At 46.8% G+C, this 17537-nt stretch overlaps 7 protein-coding genes across 7 annotated transcripts; 5 read left to right on the forward strand and 2 right to left on the reverse strand.

Annotated features, from left to right (window-relative positions):
• Positions 1 to 81: 81 nt before the first annotated feature.
• Positions 82 to 1812, reverse strand: LOC136183318 (uncharacterized). Its single transcript, XM_065969917.1, has 2 exons — positions 1005 to 1812; positions 82 to 924 (listed from the first exon to the last, which is right to left on the reverse strand). Exons 1-2 carry the CDS (start codon positions 1339 to 1341, stop codon positions 158 to 160), a joined length of 1104 nt encoding a protein of 367 aa, XP_065825989.1. The 5' UTR covers positions 1342 to 1812; the 3' UTR covers positions 82 to 157.
• Positions 1036 to 4500, forward strand: LOC136183308 (uncharacterized). The gene is made up of 3 exons (XM_065969908.1): positions 1036 to 1653; positions 1716 to 1939; positions 1991 to 4500. The coding sequence occupies exons 1-3, from the start codon at positions 1491 to 1493 to the stop codon at positions 4382 to 4384; spliced, it is 2781 nt and encodes a 926-aa protein (XP_065825980.1). The 5' UTR covers positions 1036 to 1490; the 3' UTR covers positions 4385 to 4500.
• A 118-nt stretch (positions 4501 to 4618) lies between these two features.
• Positions 4619 to 8302, forward strand: LOC136183310 (uncharacterized). The gene is made up of 3 exons (XM_065969910.1): positions 4619 to 5514; positions 5579 to 5775; positions 5831 to 8302. Exons 1-3 carry the CDS (start codon positions 5352 to 5354, stop codon positions 8159 to 8161), a joined length of 2691 nt encoding a protein of 896 aa, XP_065825982.1. The 5' UTR covers positions 4619 to 5351; the 3' UTR covers positions 8162 to 8302.
• Positions 8303 to 8729: 427 nt separating this feature from the next.
• On the forward strand, positions 8730 to 11083 carry LOC136183314 (peroxidasin-like). The gene is made up of 2 exons (XM_065969913.1): positions 8730 to 10727; positions 10800 to 11083. Exons 1-2 carry the CDS (start codon positions 8759 to 8761, stop codon positions 10922 to 10924), a joined length of 2094 nt encoding a protein of 697 aa, XP_065825985.1. The 5' UTR covers positions 8730 to 8758; the 3' UTR covers positions 10925 to 11083.
• Positions 11084 to 11152: 69 nt separating this feature from the next.
• On the forward strand, positions 11153 to 13403 carry LOC136183316 (E3 ubiquitin ligase Rnf157-like). The gene is made up of 13 exons (XM_065969915.1): positions 11153 to 11290; positions 11363 to 11481; positions 11531 to 11619; positions 11725 to 11838; positions 11908 to 12028; positions 12087 to 12153; positions 12205 to 12248; positions 12299 to 12346; positions 12405 to 12473; positions 12524 to 12674; positions 12732 to 12779; positions 12861 to 12925; positions 12992 to 13403. The coding sequence occupies exons 1-13, from the start codon at positions 11206 to 11208 to the stop codon at positions 13277 to 13279; spliced, it is 1308 nt and encodes a 435-aa protein (XP_065825987.1). The 5' UTR covers positions 11153 to 11205; the 3' UTR covers positions 13280 to 13403.
• A 61-nt stretch (positions 13404 to 13464) lies between these two features.
• LOC136183315 (probable alpha-galactosidase) lies at positions 13465 to 16938 on the forward strand. The gene is made up of 19 exons (XM_065969914.1): positions 13465 to 13623; positions 13679 to 13797; positions 13862 to 13975; positions 14031 to 14114; positions 14160 to 14337; positions 14385 to 14475; positions 14524 to 14557; positions 14618 to 14751; positions 14805 to 14872; positions 14920 to 14972; positions 15025 to 15113; positions 15173 to 15321; positions 15372 to 15484; positions 15537 to 15604; positions 15655 to 15741; positions 15799 to 16263; positions 16316 to 16526; positions 16579 to 16612; positions 16674 to 16938. The coding sequence occupies exons 1-16, from the start codon at positions 13520 to 13522 to the stop codon at positions 15862 to 15864; spliced, it is 1551 nt and encodes a 516-aa protein (XP_065825986.1). The 5' UTR covers positions 13465 to 13519; the 3' UTR covers positions 15865 to 16263; positions 16316 to 16526; positions 16579 to 16612; positions 16674 to 16938.
• LOC136183320 (uncharacterized) lies at positions 15979 to 17533 on the reverse strand. Its single transcript, XM_065969918.1, has 7 exons — positions 17291 to 17533; positions 17114 to 17242; positions 16884 to 17059; positions 16754 to 16818; positions 16562 to 16697; positions 16302 to 16512; positions 15979 to 16244 (listed from the first exon to the last, which is right to left on the reverse strand). The coding sequence occupies exons 1-7, from the start codon at positions 17512 to 17514 to the stop codon at positions 16097 to 16099; spliced, it is 1089 nt and encodes a 362-aa protein (XP_065825990.1). The 5' UTR covers positions 17515 to 17533; the 3' UTR covers positions 15979 to 16096.
• Positions 17534 to 17537: the final 4 nt, after the last annotated feature.

Below are 17537 nucleotides of genomic sequence, written 5' to 3' on the forward strand. Positions count from 1 at the left end.
AAGCTGATGAAGCGTCTAGCTAACTCGTCACTGACTAGCAGATTAGGACCCAGAATTCAATGATCTAGAGGCTCTAATATATGGCTTGATAACCATGCTTCTTTTTTGAAGGTGCCTTTTTCGAACGATCTAATACATGGCTTCAACTCGCGTGCTTTTACTGGCTCAAGAAACCGTAATTAAGCGTTCTTTCTATTGATGCCAAGGTTCTTTCTTTGCTCTCTTCATAAGAAAACAGAGGCTGGTATTGAAGAAGCGTTTCAGCTCTTTTTCTGCAAAACGTGTGACTATTAACAAACCCCGTGTCAATCATACTCCGCTTGAAAGAGGGCGAAGTCCGAAGACTTACTAAAGGACTCAAAATCCAGACGAAAAATTCAACGAGAACAGCAAGAAAAATGACGACACGCAGAGGAATTCCAAATGGCAAATATTGATAACCCAAACGAGTTATAATGGGCTCAAAAAACTCGACCGACAAAGGTGGAGTATCATCAGTGATAAAAAAACCTTTGCCGCCGCTTGTATCTCCACCGCGCAACAGCGCGCGCATTGCGCACAAGTGAGCCCAAGCGACATTGCCAACGTACGTAAACTGCAAGACATTATGCACGTTGGATATTCGCATCATGAACCGTCCGAACAGGGTGGACGACTCAATGACTCGTATCATGCGACTATCGCCCTCGCCGTAAACCGTGGTGAAGCGAAGTGCTATTGTGGTTAATCGATCGCTGTTCGAGCGTAGAACGATTTTTTCTGCTCTCTGTTTCGTTATGCCGTATATCCCTTCATTGAGATCACTTTCTCTCGGATAGCAATCGTCCGTTTCTTCCATGTCGAATGCATCCTTTCGAGTTGTAACCGCCGCCGCCGAGCTCGAATAGATGAGGCAGCGCACCGATTCTTCCTCGGTGCAGCATTCTAGAAAATACTATTTATCCGACTACGCATTAGCACCAGGTGACGTCATCATCATCGTGACGTCTCTCCCCTACACTAACCAACGACGTTTCGTGTGCCGTCTACGTTGACCGTGCCGTAGCGACTCCATTCCTCGGCTTCCGTCGCCGACGTGTGATTGGGAAGCTGTGAAGCGCAGTGAATGACCACTTGCATGCCCTTCACAGCTCTTTGAACCGTTTCTCGATCGGTGACGTCGCCGACGACGCGTTCGACGACGATCGGCGAGAAATTGGAGTCGAATTTTCGCTCGGCGGGATAGGAGAGATCCAGAAGTCGGACGCGACATAGCTCGCTTGGTTCGCACTTGTCGAATATCGTTTTCAACACGCGACTACCGAGAAAACCTCCGCCGCCCGTCAGCAGAAGAGAAACCATAGTGACGCATGCGCTTGTTTGGAGGGTTCAACTCGTGGTATTTATTTAGGACCCGGCGACGTCATCATCGTGACGTCTATGATAAAACAGTGGCGGTGACCCGGTAGTAGATCTGCTCTTGGCGGTTTGTCGGTGACGTAGTTGAAACCATGTTGGAACGAACTGAAATGCTCTCCAGCGGATTCGTAGTTGCTGCTGCGTTTGCTTTTTTCGGTGCATCAATTCCAAGTCGTGCCGATCCACTTTGTCCGCAACTCGATTTCAATGTCTATGGCGCTCAGCCTGGTCCTTCAGTGGGCCCTTCAATTGATCGTCAGTTTGCTCTTTGGCAATCGTGCAATGACTCTAGCTGATTCTTCTTCTTCTCTTTCTAGCCTGGAGCATTTTTAGATCGTACTTTCTCGAGCCAACTCGGTGTCCTCATTCGCCGTCGTATTATCAGCTTCGTCACTATAGTCAGCACTGGGCCTTACGCCCCATCGAACTAATGTGCAGATGCGATTGGCCAGAATGTGCGTATTATGGCGACTGCTGCCTCGGTCGAGGAGCCAACGAGACGCAGCCGTCGTCGTACACTCTAGAAGAACGCAGGCGCCTCGTAGGCATTAGTGATATGATATAGTTGGGGGTAAAATAGACTCAAATTTAGATTAATAAAAATCGACTCACTTGCGTCAATCCGTCGTCGGAGTTGGAAGGCAGCCCCCACGTTGAAAAACTTGGCTACGATGACCGGACAGATCTTATGATGTATCGCACGTCAAAAGAAGGCTGGTGGATGTTGAAGACTTGTGCACGTGATTGGGATCACGACAAACGCAACAGTGACTTGAGGGCGATAATTCGTCAAAATTGCGAAAATTCAACGACTCGATCTTCCTCCTTTGACGACATTCTTCATGCAATGCCCGTCAGCACAAAAAACGTCACGTATTCAAATGTTTTCTGTGCTGTCTGCAATTTTGTTCAACCGACGATAGATCGTCTTTTCTATTGGTCGACAAGCCTTGCGTGCAATTACAATTTAGACGAGAAGCTCTTTACCGACGTGAATAAAAGACAAGAAATGTCTTCAAACGTGACGGCAAGCAACGTGACGGAGAACTGTGTCGTCGGCTATTTTATACCACCTCGAAATGTCTCGGCACGACAGTGTCAGCTGGAGACGATTTCGACGTGCTTGACTCGAGAAGAGCTGAGTGCCCGTCTTGTTACAAACGTATCCGAATCAAAATACACGTGCTTGAAGTCAAGATGTCAAGAATTCGTCGAATACGAACGCTTCAACCCGACTTACAAAAATCGCTTCTGTGCTCTTTGCACGGGAGTGGACACAAGAAATTTTGACCAAGCGTATGGTGATAGAGCCGGCATAGAGCGTCCACAACCGCTGGATCGTTGGCAATGTATCGGTTGCAGGTCATTCGCGTCGATATTGAATTTTTCACCTAAGGGCGATATCATGTTGCTTGGCAAGAAGACGGTTTCCGTTCTGAAGACTTGTCCTGTTGGCAAAGTATACTTTAAGAATGCTTGTATTTCTCTCTTTTGTTCAGGTGATTTGGAACTAGTTGGATCCGAATGCCGAGCTCCTCGTTACCTTACAGTTCAATTAATCCTGTATGCAAATAACACGGGTGGAGAGTTGAAGCGTGCACACCACAACGATACAGTGAATCGAGTCGCTCAATCGCTTCTTGCTTTCGTCCGAAATTTGACGGTTGCTAACTCGACTTTCCACGTAGTCAACAATTCAGTCAAAGTCTTCATTATTGCGAAGGCAAGCGCGTCTGTGACGGTTTCTAATTGGGAGAAGATTCAGTCTAAAATCCTTCAATTCAATTTAACATTCGTATCCAATTCCATCCTGTTCAGCAGCGAACCAATCAAACGGGAACACATAACGATAACGATAAAGCCGACACTCGCTCCCATCATTTGTAGCGCCTACATTCGACTAAATTCCTCCCAATACACCAAAACGACAAACAATTCAATCATTGACCTAGCCACTGGCCAGACCCTGAACTCAACCGAATACATCAAAGAAGAAAATGATACGATTCTGCGATGCAACCTTTACAAAGCCGCCTTCAATACGACAATAATCGTCAAGACGTGGCAATATGACTCGCTAGGCGTCACGCTAACAATCGTGAGCAGTGCCTTCTCCATCGTCTCCTGCTACCTTCTCTTGGTCACCTATTTCCTATTTTCAAAATTGAGAAATTATGCTGGTCTCTGCATCATGAGCTACGCTTTCGCTTTAGGCACCTTCTACGTCTTTCTAATATTTGGTGCCGGACTAGTGAACAACAAAGCGACTTGCACGGCAATGGGATTCATTCTGCACTTCTTCACCTTGTCGCATCTCACGTGGTCTACCGTGCTTGCTGTCAATCTTGTGAACTTATTTGTTGTCAAACGAATGCAAAATCCCACGTCTTCCGGAGGACAGTTAATTTGGAAAAAATTCATTTTCGCCTCCCTATATTCCTGGGGACTACCGATGGTGATCTGTTTAATCTGTACCATTCTGATCTATACCACCGATATGGATATTTCCTATGCTTCGACCACTGTTTGCTGGCTTCAAGGCAGCCGACTTGCATCCATTTTGGCCGTGGCAATTCCTGGCGCAATTGCTCTTGTTGTGAATCTGAGCTGTTATATCGGATTGGCTGTAGTTCTGAGCAGAGATCTGAAAGCCACTCAGAATGTTTCACAGAAATCCAAAATTTTGAAATTGAAGAAAAAGTGCCGCGTATTTTTGGGGCTATTCTGTCTGCTCGGACTGACGTTAGGTTTTGCTTGGATTGCTGCATTCGTTGGAAAGGAGTGGCTATGGTATATTTTTTTCGTGGCCAACATGACGCAGGCAATTGTCATATTTTTCGTATTTGTCGTCAGCCAAAAAACGCGAGCGTTGTACAAGGAGAAATTCCGTGCTAAGCACTGGCAGTTGCCATCAAGCAATCAATCTGAAAGTACAAAAACGTCGACGGTGAATAAAACAGACACAATGGCGATGGCGAAAATTTAGCCGAAAAATCAGATTGACACAAAGGAATAGCCCACTTCGAACTTTTGTTGTTAGTTTCTGTGCATGCACTTATTGTTCGTATGTTTCACTCTCGATTTTGTTTGCACTCTCTCTGATGTCAAGTGACCACAGCAACCGGAGCTAGGACTCAGAGACTGATTGATACGGAAATCTCACCCCAACGTCTCACGCCTCTGCAATTCACTACGAAATTTTCCAAAATTACAAGAGGCAGGCTAAAATACCGTAGACTCTTAGAGATTCCTAACCAGCAGTCAGAATGACGAGCAAACAATGCCATCACGAGGCAAAATTGCTTGAACCAACAAAACTGCCTCTGAGGCAGACCCGCCTATCATACCGACTCTGACATCATGCCCCGACCCCTGACCCTGGCACCGTTCTCAAAAAGAGCTTTACCTGAGCTGCACTCACTCATTTTCCGCGCAGCACAACGGATAAGTGCACTTGTTCTCTGCATCATCTCGTGTACAGTAATCGTTGCGACTACTTTTAGTACGCCGACCGAGTCGTCGACGACGACAAATGTGCCGCCAACTACACCGATGCCGCCAAAAGTTTTCTTTCCCACCACCGACGACATGGACTTTCGGTACGTTCTCGAACTGAAATGCTCTTCATCGGATTCGTAGTTGCTGCTGCGTTTGCTTTTTTTTTTTCGGTTTTGCATTGATCGTCAATTTGCTCTTTGGGAATCACATTCAGATTGATGCGGCCCAAAACATTCCTCGGCTTCCGTGACCAATCTGGAACTCGCTAGGTTTGCACTTGGTCGACTATCAGCGTATTCAACACGCAAATGCCTCTGCCGCCCGTCAGCAGGAGAGGCTCTATATACATATAAATATATATATATCAAGTTGCGCGTCATTCATCCGGTAGTATCCGCATTTATCTGGTACTTGACGGTCAGTACGTGTGGCGTCGTTGAAACGAACTGCATGAAATGCTCTCCTGCGGCTTCGAAGTTGCTGCCGCTGCGTTTGCTTTCCTCAGTTTATCATTGCTTCGTGCCGATCCACTTTGTCCGGAACTCGACTTCAACGTCTACGGCGTGCAGCCCAAGGACAGTAACATTTCCGACTCTTCAATTGCCTCTCGCATTGATCGTCAGTTTGCATACCCTCTGGCATGAGAGGACTATAACTATAATTGGTCTCTCTTTTTTCCTAGCCAGGTATTTTCTGAAGCCAACTCAGTGTCCTCATTCGCCGTCGTATTATTATTACAATGGTCGGGGCGTGGCCCCAAGCGAATCAACGTGCAGATGCGATTGGCCAGAATGCGCGTATTACGGCGACTGCTGCCTCGGCCGAGGAACCAACGAGACGCAGCCGCCGTTGTACACTCTAGAAGAACACAGGCGCCTCGTAAGCGTGATATGATAGTTTGGTATATAAAGAGACATATTAAATTAAAATTTAGATTGATAAAGATCGACTCGTGTGCGTCAATCCGTCGTCGGAGTTGAAAGACGTCCAGGTTGAAGTAGTTCCCCATGATTATGATTATGATGAGGATGATTGGAGAGACATTACGTCTAACCGGGCATCAAAAAAAGGCTGGTGGATGTTGAAGACTTGTGCTCCTGATTGGGATCCCAACGAAAGCAAAAGTAACTTGAGGACAGCTATTCGTCAAGAATGCGAAAATGTAACGACTCGATCTTCCTCCTTTGACGACATTCTGCTTACAATGCCAGTCAGTACAAAAAACGTCACGTATTCAAATGTTTTTTGTGCTGTCTGCAACTTTGTTCAATTAACAACAGATCATGTTTTTTATTGGCCGACAAGACGTGCTTGTTATAAGGTGAATGAAAAACAAAGAATGTCGTCAGATGGGACTGCGATCAACGTGACGGAGAACTGTTTAGTTGGCTATTTTCTACCTCCTGAAAATGTCTCGGTGCGACAGTGTCAGCCTATGACTTCGACATGCTTGACTCGAGAAGAGTTGAACATATCTGAATCAAAATACGCGTGCTTGAAGTCAAGATGCCAAGAGTTTGTTGAATACGAATGCTTTCACCCAACTTACAAAAATCGTTTCTGTGCTCTTTGCAGGAGAGAAAAAACCAAATATTTTGACGACGCGTATCATAGTGGCGTCTGTCCTCTTACTTCCAGGGGTTGTACTGGCTGCACTCCACTCGCAGCAATATTGAACTTTTCCCCTAATGGCAATATGATGTTGCGTGACTCGAAGACAACGGTTTTTGTTTTGAAGACTTGCCCTGTTGGCAAAGTATCAAAGTCTTGCATTCCTCTTGTTTGTTCGAGTGATTTAGAACTAGTTGGATTGGAGTGCCGAGCTCCTCGTTACCTTACCGTTCAAATAATCCTGTATGCAAATAGTACGGATGGAGAGTTGAAGCGTGCACACCACAACAATACGGTGAATCGCGTCACTCGATCGCTTCTTGCTTTCGTCCGAAATTTGACGTTTATTAACTCGAGTGTTCACGTAGTCAACAATTCAGTTCGAGTCGTCATTACCGCAAAGGCAAGCGCATCTGTGACGGTTTCTAATTGGGAGAAGATTCAGTCTAAAATCCTTCTATTCAATTTAACATTTATATCAAATTCCATCCTGTTCAGCAGCGAACTGATCAAACGGGAACACATAACGATAAAGCCGACACGTGCTCCAATCATCTGTAGCGCTTACATTCGACTAAATTCCTCCCAATACACCAAAACGGCAAACAATTCAATCCTAGACCTAGCCACTGGCCAGACCCTGAACTCGACCGAATACATCGTAGAAGAAAATGATACGATTTTGCGATGCAACCCTTACGAAGCCGCTTTCAATACGACAATAATCGTCAAGACGTGGCAATATGACTCGCTAGGCGTCACTCTAACGATCGTGAGCAGCGCCTTCTCCATCGTCTCCTGCTACCTTCTGTTGTTCACCTATTTCCTATTTTCAAAACTGAGAAACTATGCTGGTCTCTGCATCATGAGCTACGCTTTCGCTTTAGGCACCTTCTACGTCTTTCTAATATTTGGTGCCGGACTAGTGAACAAGGCGACTTGCACGGCAATGGGATTCGTTCTGCACTTCTTCACCTTGTCGCATCTCACGTGGTCTACCGTGCTTGCTGTCAATCTTGTGAACTTATTTGTTGTTAAACGAATGCAAAATCCCGCGTCGTCTGGGCAGTTAATTTGGAAAAAATTCCTTTTCGCCTCCCTATATGCCTGGGGACTACCACTGGTCATCTGTTTAGCCTGTACCATTCTGATCTATACGACCAACATGGATATTGCCTATGCTTCGACCACCGTTTGCTGGCTTCAAGGGAGTAGACTTGCATCTATTTTGGCCGTGGCAATTCCTGGCGCAGTTGCTCTTGTTGTGAATCTGAGCTGTTATATCGGATTGGCTGTAGTTCTGAGCAGAGATCTGAAAGCCACACAGAATGTTTCACAAAAATCCAAAATGTTGAAATTGAAGAAAAAGTGCCGCGTATTTTTGGGGCTATTCTGTCTGCTCGGACTGACGTTAGGTTTTGCTTGGATTGCTGCATTCGCGGGAAAGGAGTGGTTATGGTATATTTTTTTCGCAGCTAACATAACGCAGGCAATCGTCATATTCTTTGTATTCGTCGTGAGCCAAAAAACGCGAGCGTTGTACAAGAAGAAATTCCGTGCTAAGCACTGGCAGTTGCCATCAAGCAATCAATCTGAAAGTACAAAAACGTCGATGGTGAATAAAACAGACTCAATGGCTATGGCGAAAATTTAGATTGACACAAAAGAAAGCCCAGTTTAGTTTCTGTGCATGAACTCATCGTTTGTATTTCACTCTCGGTTTCGTTTGCACTCTCTGATGTAAACTGCACGCTGGAAGTTATGTTATAAGAACAAAGTATATGCCAGCGGTCAAGTGACCACAGTAACCGGAGCTAGGTCGATGACGCATGTACCTAATTCCTTTGTGCGTCATAGTCGAACGACCGTACGAACTTACGGCTAAATAAGGAACGCCTTTGTTTCCTTCAGGTGAGTGAAGCGGATTTGGTGTAGCCGATACTGATTGATACGGAAATCTCACCAACGTCTCCACGCCTCCGCTATTCGCTACGAAATTTTCCAAAATTGCAAGAGGCAGGCTAAAAACCCGTTGGCTCTTAGAGATTCCTAACCAGCGGTCAGCATAATGTGCTATCAATGCCATCACGACTCGTCGAGGCAAAAGTGCTCAAAAATGCCTCTGAGGCAGACCCGCCTATCATACTGACTCTGACATCATGCACCGACCCCTGACCCTGGCACCGTTCTCAAAAAGAGCTTTACCTGAGCTAGGCGGACAGTGCACTCACTCATTTTCCGCGCAGCACAAATGTCTTGGATAAGTGCACTTGTTCTCTGCATCATCTCGGCTACAGCAATCGTTGCGACTACTTTTAGTACGCCGACCGAGTCGTCGACGACAACAAATGTGCCGCCAACTACACCGATGCCGCCAAAAGTTTTCTTTCCCACCACCGACGACATGGATTTTCGGTACGTTCTCGAAAAACTAGGGCGAGTCGACGCGTGGAACGGCACCACCGGCCAAATCGACTGCGACAAAATCGTCGCCGATAACACGGTCGACGGCAAAGAATTCCCGTCGATCGACGGCCTCTGCAATAACCTCGCCCATCCTTTCTGGGGAGCGACGAAGGCTCCGTTCGCGCGCATGACCGGCACTCACTACGGCGGCGACGGAATGAACGACCCGACGACGGAACGTCTCGGCCGTCCGCTGCCGAACGCGAGAAACGTATCGGTGTCGTACGACTTCGGACGAACGATTTTCGATCACCAGCACTCGTTTCTCATCGCCGAATTCGGCCACTTCGTCGCGCACGACGTATCGAAGAAGTCGGGCGGGTCGAACGTGAATTGTAAGAAAGATCGAGCGAATCCGATCTGTTTCGACATTCCGGTGCCGCCGAACGATCATCAATTCGGCGCCGGTCAACCGAACGAAGCATTTCGAACCCCCTATCTCGAGCTCAAACGATCGGGAACGGTGAAACTCGTCAAAGGAGCCAAACAAGCGCGACAGCAATTCAACGACAACACGGGTCTCGTCGACGCGTCGGCCGTCTACGGATCGAACGTCGACACGGCGATGAGTCTGCGTCGACTGAGCGACGCCGATCTGCTCGCCTTTCACGATCGAGCGGGTAAAGAGTTCTTGCCGTTCGACGCGGGTTTCAGCGGAAAGTTGAGCGCAAAATGCCAGGGTCAGCTCCCGCTCTGCTATCACGCCGGCGACTCGCGCGCGACCCAGTCGACGACGCTCGCAATGGTGCATGGACTCTGGCTACGACTGCACAATCGCATCGTCGTCGAACTAAAAGGGCTGAATTCGCATTGGAGTGAGGAGCGAGTGTATAGGGAAGCGCGGCAGATTGTCGCCGCGTTGCTTCAACGCGTCGTCTATGAGGAGTACGTGCCGGCGCTTCTCGGAAAGCGCGTCGTCGACGCGATGCTTCCGTCGTACGGCGGCTACAACGAGTCCGTCGATCCGACGATTTTTATCGAGTTCGTGAGCGCCGCTTTTCGCATGGGTCACAGTCAAATGGTCAGCCGAATCGATTTGCTCGATCCGGACTATACGCCGATCGGCGAACTTCTCCTGCGCGACGATTTCAAACAGGCAGGGCGTTACTACTTGGAGCCGAAGGCTTCCTTTGATAACTACATGCGCGGTCTTCTCGGAAAAAAGGCGTACGAAGTGGATCGTTTCACGACGAAAGAACTGAACGATTACCTTTTCCAGCCGGTCGACGCGACGGGACGACCGAACGGTCCCGCCGACGATCTGACGGCGGTCACGATCCAACGCGGACGCGATCACGGTCTTCCCAGTTGGCTCGTCATGAAGAACATCGCCGTCGATTATTTCAAGACGGCGAACGTCAGGGTGCCGAATCCCATCATGGAGGATGGACGCGAAAGGCGACTTCTCGCCATCTACGGCGACATGGGACGCATCGACTTGTACGTCGGCGGCGTTTCGGAGACGCACATGCCGAAGAGCGAACTAGGTCCGACCTTCTCCTACATCGTCGCCAAGCAATTCTTGCACAGTCGCGACGGTGACAGGTTCTTTTACAAGAATCCCGGCGTTTTCATGCCGAGTCAAGAGAGGGCGATCGACGCGACGACGTTGGCGGCGATCATATGCTACGTGGCGGACAACCCGGATACGATGAAGGTTCAGGCTAATGCGTTCGACTTCGCTAAGAACGATCAGCGTCAATACTGCTCGGACCTACTCACTACAAACGGTTTGGATCTGAAACCTTGGAAAGGTGGGTTAGAGGCTCGTCGAAGAGGATAATTAATTATTTAATTAATTAATTGAATTCTTTTTCTTCTTCCAGAACTTCCGTGTGCTGACGAGTATTCCACTGCGGTGTGCGATCGGTGGAAGTCTTCGGGTGGTTGCAGTCTGCGGGACGAGGAGATGAGCGTGAAGAAATGTCGAAAGACGTGTCGCAAGTGCTGATGAGAGGAAGGAAAGGAAACTTCGTGTCCGTGGTGTACTGTATTAGCGACTTTTGCTCCGTGTGCTCGTAGCTTCGATTTCTTTTCTTCGCTGCGGCGTTTCTAATCTTGCCGAATTCCTGCTTTAAACGTAGAAAACCGATTTTCAGTCTTCAGTGCAGTCCGGTGTCCGTGGCAGTCCGTGCAGTCCGCAGCGAGGCGTCGTCCACGCTCTTCTTTTGTTTTCTTATACGGGTCGTTAGACGGAAGTTTCTGGCCTTCGCTTCCCGTACAAACCAAACAATGGGACAGCTATTCGCTCGAAACAATGGCGATGTAGAGCAAGCGAACGGCGCTGGACCGGCGTATTGTTATCCTCCACCGAACGGTAACCGGTCGAAGCTAAAACATTGCTCCTGGGACCCCTTTCGAGGATCTCACCTTGCGGTTTTTTCCCCAGGTGCGTATTTCGGCAATCGCTTCCAACTGGGCAACGAGACGTTCGACACGACCGAACCGGAGTCGTATCTCTTCGGCGACAATCACGATCTAAACTTCCTCGGCCGAAGACCAAGCCAAGTGAGAGCGAAAACGCGCGAAGACACCTCCCTATCGAATACACCACTAGTTTCCGTATCCCGCACCTCAACTGGGAGAACCGACGAGAACGATTCGAAGCCTGATCAACATACGAAAGGACACTCTCAAGCTAGTTCGGTGAGAAAGGCGATGACATATTAGTTTTGGCTATAATCTTATTTGGGGAGATATTTGGTTGATTCTTGCTTGTTGGTTCTGATTTATCTATGGGTTGTTTGATAGAAAAAATGGAAATTCGGATGGCTATCATATCGAGTTCATTTTCGACTGTGACGTCAATTGCACGGTGAATTTTTATCTCTTTGCCACTGAAGACGTAGAGAACGGGAAACTCAAGTGAGTGAGGGAATAGGGACGACTGGTGTCGGCGTACTTGGGTTCTTCCTTTTTTCATATATATTTTAGATATGTGTCCAAGCGTGACAAATTGGCTGTTCCTCAGTTTGCGTTCAAGCGCGGCTCCGGACAGGTTTTCAAGGAAAAATCCGGCTATGAAATCACACCCACTAAGTGGAATCAAGACGAGGTGAGACGGAGAGAGAGATGAGTGTCCACCAGAACGAGCACTAAACTGATATTTCTAGTTGACGTTCAATCGAGACAAGCCCCATCACTATCCACTTGTAATTCACATTGAGGCAAGCAGTGAAGGTATTACGATAAGGTATAAATAAATGTTTGTGTACATTTTTTGTTCTATAGGAAACAGAGGTCACTCTCATTGTCTGATTGGCAGCTTTGAAAAGGCATAAAGAACCTTTGTAGTCTTGGCGTATCTACTATTGTTTTGCTATAGAATTCAGATGGCAGCTATTCGTTGAAGCCTGTCAAGCAAAAGCAGATGGTAGGTAGTAAGAAGACACATTTCTTCAGCTTTGAATCCTACTTGGGGGCGATGCTAGGTTGACGGCTGTTTGTTTGTCTTGCAAGAGATCTACGGGCTCGAGAACAAAGAAAAGAAATCGAACAAAGTCAGCCAGAGATTTCATAACCAATTCCTGATTTACACTGGCTCTTCCAGCTATTGAGTGATACTGAAGACGAAGCGGATATCGATGACGACAACGTGGACACGATATCGCAGAATGGAATAGAGTGTGTCATCTGTATGGGAGACCCGAAGGACACGCTCTTTCTACCCTGCCGTCATCTTTGCGTGTGCCACGAGTGCGGTAAGACCAGTAGCACTTCTCTCGCTCTTGGAGGTATCATACGATGTTCGTGTTTAGCTGAGTCGCTGCGAGAACAGTCGAGCAATTGTCCCATATGCAGGCAACGTAAGGAATAGCTGGTCTTTTTTTGTGGGGCACGTGTTCCTGCTGCGTTTCCTATACGTCGCGTTTTTTTTTTGTGTATAGCCTTCAAAGCTCTGCTCCGCCTTGAAGCTCTCAAGCGATGCTCTGCTGATGCCGGCGGCACTCAGGCATGGCTACAATAGATAAAAATCCTTGAATGCCATCAGAGCGAACCTCTCTATCTCCTCGTACAGGACGGCTCGGCAAAGTACGTTTCGGTTCCTCTGATTGAGGCGCTGGACAGTTGCAGTGGCACGGGCGTGATTTCTCCTTCTCCACATGACATTGAAACGATTGATGAGAACGAAGATGAGGACGGTCGCGTGGTGGTCGTTAAACCGGCTGAGGGGACGGCGCCGTCGGTGAGCGCCGTTGACGTTGTGCTTCCTGGAACGCCAGCCAATAGCGAGACGGCGTCGAGATCCTCGTCGTTTGTGCCGGGAAGCGGAAGAAAGGTGTCGTCGCTGTCTGACGATGTGTGAAACGAAAGATTCCGTGTACAGATGCAATCGATAGGTACATAGATATAGTGAAATACTAACGATTTTGTTTGGCATCTTATATAACATATTTACCTAAAAGCAATAGAACTTGAAGATCCACAAATCTTTGAAAATGCCATAAAAGCATTGATAATAGATAGTTAGAGCGACTGCTGCTTGTTTCAACTACTTCACGTGATTGCACGAGACACAAACTTGAAGGCAGGCAAGTGAACAAGCATGAATCGTCGTTTTCTTGCCTTGGCACTGCTTGCAAAAGTCCTTCTGTTTGCCTCCGGTGCTCAAACTGGTTCCATGATAGCTCAGACACCGCCGATGGGATGGTAACTACTCAAGTAACCATAGCGTAAAAGCGAGACAATTTTATCTGATGAAAAGGAGCTCTTGGAATCATTTTACCTGCGCTGGAATCAACGAAACCGTTGTGAAAGGCGTCGCAGATGCAATGGTCAGCTCAGGCCTAAAAGACTTCGGATACATCTACGTCAACTTGGACGGTAAGAAATATTGCCACTGATACTACCTACCACTTTTCGAGACCGTATGCAAATATTTCTGTAGATTGCTGGCAGATAAACAGAACGGCTGATGGAGTTATTGTGCCAGATCCAACGAAATTTCCTAACGGCATTCCGAGTCTAGTCAACTATGTCAAAGCGAAAGGACTGAAATTTGGTAAAACGTAGTCAAGTAGTTCAGCTCCAGTGCTAGCTTTTGTGTTGATCAACAGGTTTATATACGTCTCGTGGCGTAATGACATGTCAACGTCGGCCGGGCTCGTACGGATACGAAGAGATAGATGCAAAGACTTACGGTAGAGACTCAAGTCACTATATTTCTCGTTACGTTTTGTCCTTAGCTTCTTGGGGAGTTGAGTTCCTGAAAAATGATAATTGCTATCCTGCACCGCACTCAGACCCCAACACCGATTACGGGAAAATGTCGCTTTACCTCAATGCAACGGGAAAACAATTCGTACACAGCGTTCAGACACCGGAGCCTATAGAAATAGCCTACAACGTGTCGAACATGAGACGGTAGCTCCCAAGCAAATTTTTACTGATTGTATTATCAATTCTTTTAGAGTTGGACATGACATTCAGGATCATTACGATTCTATGCTCTCACTCGTCCAGGAAGCTCGACAACAGGGATTGGCTAAATATGCTCATCCAGTAGGTTTGAACAGCAAAGTATCATATGTAGATGAATCACTTTTTCAGGGCTTTTGGAATGACTTGGACATGATGGAAATAGGTACGTACCACTTTTGCATGTGGCACTGAACTGATCAATAATGTACTTCTCTTTGAAAAGGAAACGGACACATGACTACAATAGAATACATCACTCATATGTCATTGTGGTGCCTGCTTAAAGCGCCTCTTATAATGGGCAACGACGTGAGGAACATTGACAAGGAAACCTTGACGATTTTGACAAATAAAGAGGCGAGGAAGTGATCTTGACGTATTTGTTTCTATTCTTTAATATGCTAGTACAGGTCTTAGCTGTGAATCAAGATGCTCTGGGTGTTCAAGGCACCCTTAGAGCGAATAGGTCCGTTGTAATGTGAGTTTTGTACTAAATTTGGTGTGGTGACGAAGCAGTTTTTTTAGAAGTACCAACGCTCTTGTTGCTGCTCAGTCCTGCGTCTCTGGAAGCCAATATCAGGAATTTATTTATGCTAGACGGTAGTGCGCCCTTGTCAAATTTATTTCTTTAGACGTGGAAATTCAACGTTTCGTCTGGCGCTATACTAAACGTTGAAACCGGCGCCTGTCTTAGTGCACCGACGTCCAACTTGGTGCAGGTGTGCATAGGAGAACTTCAGAGAGAGCAAGAGAGTCTTGATCTTTTCTTCCTTGAAAGGTTTCTGTACAGCCTTGCGACAGCGGAAATCCAGCGCAAAAATGGGCTTTTGGAGACCATAACAAAATACATCCGGCTCAAGACAAACTTCGCTGTTTGGACGTCTACATGTATTCTGGTCCTCCGATTCAGTTGGCAAATTGCAAAAAGTACTGCATCTTCCAAAGAGCATAATTTAGTAACTTACTTTTTATTCTAGCACGTCGTTTCAAAATCAACAGTTTGCATTTGAAAGCGACGGAACTTTCCGTCCCAACGTTAGTAAATTGTGCGTCGGTTTGCAACCTGTTGCTCAAGCTGAAGTGTGGGGAGGTTGTAAAATAAACGTATTTGAAAAAAATAGTTCGTATTTGCTGCTTTGTAGGACCTCTCTCTGACAACGCCTTTGCGGCCGTTTTACTCAATAAAGACGCAAAGCCTCGCAACATAACTGTACGGCTTAGTGCTACATATGTGAAGCGCTCTTTAGTTACGTTCCGCAGGTTCAATGGTCAGATCTCAATTTTTCAAGCAGTGCTTCGTACAGCGTTCGTGACTTGTGGCAACGCAAGGACATGGGAACATTTACGGTGCACCCAGCAGTTCGTATACACATCTAGATACTCGTCTAAATGTATTACTTTTAGCAAAACTACACTGCTCTTGATGTTCCAGTTCACGGAGTTGCAATGATCAAACTCACCCCATCTTGATCGAGAAATAAACAACTGCTGTTGTGTTTTTCTTTTTTGGATGCATTGCTGTTCACCTGATGCCACTGATGTGTTGTTATCTCTCTGAACGAGCTCGACATCTATGCTCTACTTATCTTACAGGTATTTTTTAGAGGAGCCGTCTGCCCGGGCTCCCTTCTCTTGTGGGAGACTTAACTGCCAATCATCATAACATCAACAGGACCGTAGACTAGTAAGATCACAAGGCAAGTCATACGACAGTTTTGTTTTGTAGCATGGCAGCGACGGTATCAAAGCACGGTTTCGGCTTGTAGTTGGAGTCAAACAAATCAGGCTCGTAGTTGCTTTTGCGCCACGAGTACTTGTCAATATATCCCCACACCTCATAGTTCTTGCACCTTGAAATTGTGCAGCAAAGTTTGAAATTGCCTGTGGTTACTATTACGTGTACTTACATTTTATTGCTTAGACATGCTTTCAGAACGTTTCCGTAAACTTCGGCTTGCTGCTGAAGCTTTTGCTGCTCTGTTCCAGTGCCCCCAGCAAAGCTGACATCTAACTCAGTGATATGAACTTCGAGACCCAAGTCCGCCAGACGCTTAATATTTGCAGCCATATCATTGTATGACGGAGCCGGTCTTCCCAGTTTGGGATTTTTCATTTTAGCTTACACAGAAAAGGTAAGCAAAGCGTTTTCGATCACACGTTTACTTACTGAAATCATCTCCCAAGGTAAAATGACTCTGCAGCCCAACGCCGTGGACAGGTATGCCTCGTTGGATCATCGATTTCAGCATTTCATAAATAGCATTGCTCTTGCCATTTAGTCCTTCAGAATTGTAGTCATTGTACTAAATAGAAAGAATCTCGTTCGAAAGGAAAAGAGAGAAAAATGCCAGGTGCTTACGAAGAGTTTGGCTTGAGGATCAGCCTCGTGAGCTGTTTTAAACGCCAGGTCAATGTAATTTGAAACTGAGGACAACAAACAAAGCAAATATTCTTAAGGAATCAAAAATTGCGTCGCATCCGGTGCGTACCAGCTGGGTACCAAATGTTCGTCTTGAGAGTTTGATTTGAAGTAGGGTTATCGAGCACGGCTTCATTCACGACGTCCCATGCGTACGCCTTGCCTTTGTACCGACTTGCGACAGTGTGCACGTGCCGAGTAAGAACATCAATCAAAGCAGTTTTATTCCCAGCCAGCTTTTGCAACCTGGAGAAGAAGACATCGTGCATGCACGGTAAGTCGACTAATATCAGTGTATACCAGCTTGGATTGTGAACACCCCAGCAGAGGTTGTGTCCTCTGAACACCTGCTTGAATGTCATGGCTACGTTGAGAATAAAATCGCACTCGGTGAAATCAAATTTGCCGTTCGACGGTTCCGTGGCAGTCCTGAGAAAGAGAAGCCAGTGCTACAGTGTTTCTCACTTTAAAATTTACCATTTGCAGGCATTTTCCGGAGTCACCAAGCTGAATTGTTGTCCCAATGTGAGATTGTACTGCGAGTCATTTTGGAAGTGGGATACGCCCGCTGCGGAACCGATAAACAGCCCGGCAGCTTTTCCCAGATCTCTTAGTATGGCAATTGTGGGCTGGGACTCTCTAGCAGCTGCACAGCTTGTGATGATAGCGAGTTGGAGCACGAAGGACAAGTGAGTAGCCATTAGCTCGTTGCACGTGATTCTAG

This window comes from Oscarella lobularis, chromosome 2 (assembly GCF_947507565.1).
Source record: "Oscarella lobularis chromosome 2, ooOscLobu1.1, whole genome shotgun sequence".
Classification (NCBI taxonomy): domain Eukaryota; kingdom Metazoa; phylum Porifera; class Homoscleromorpha; order Homosclerophorida; family Oscarellidae; genus Oscarella; species Oscarella lobularis.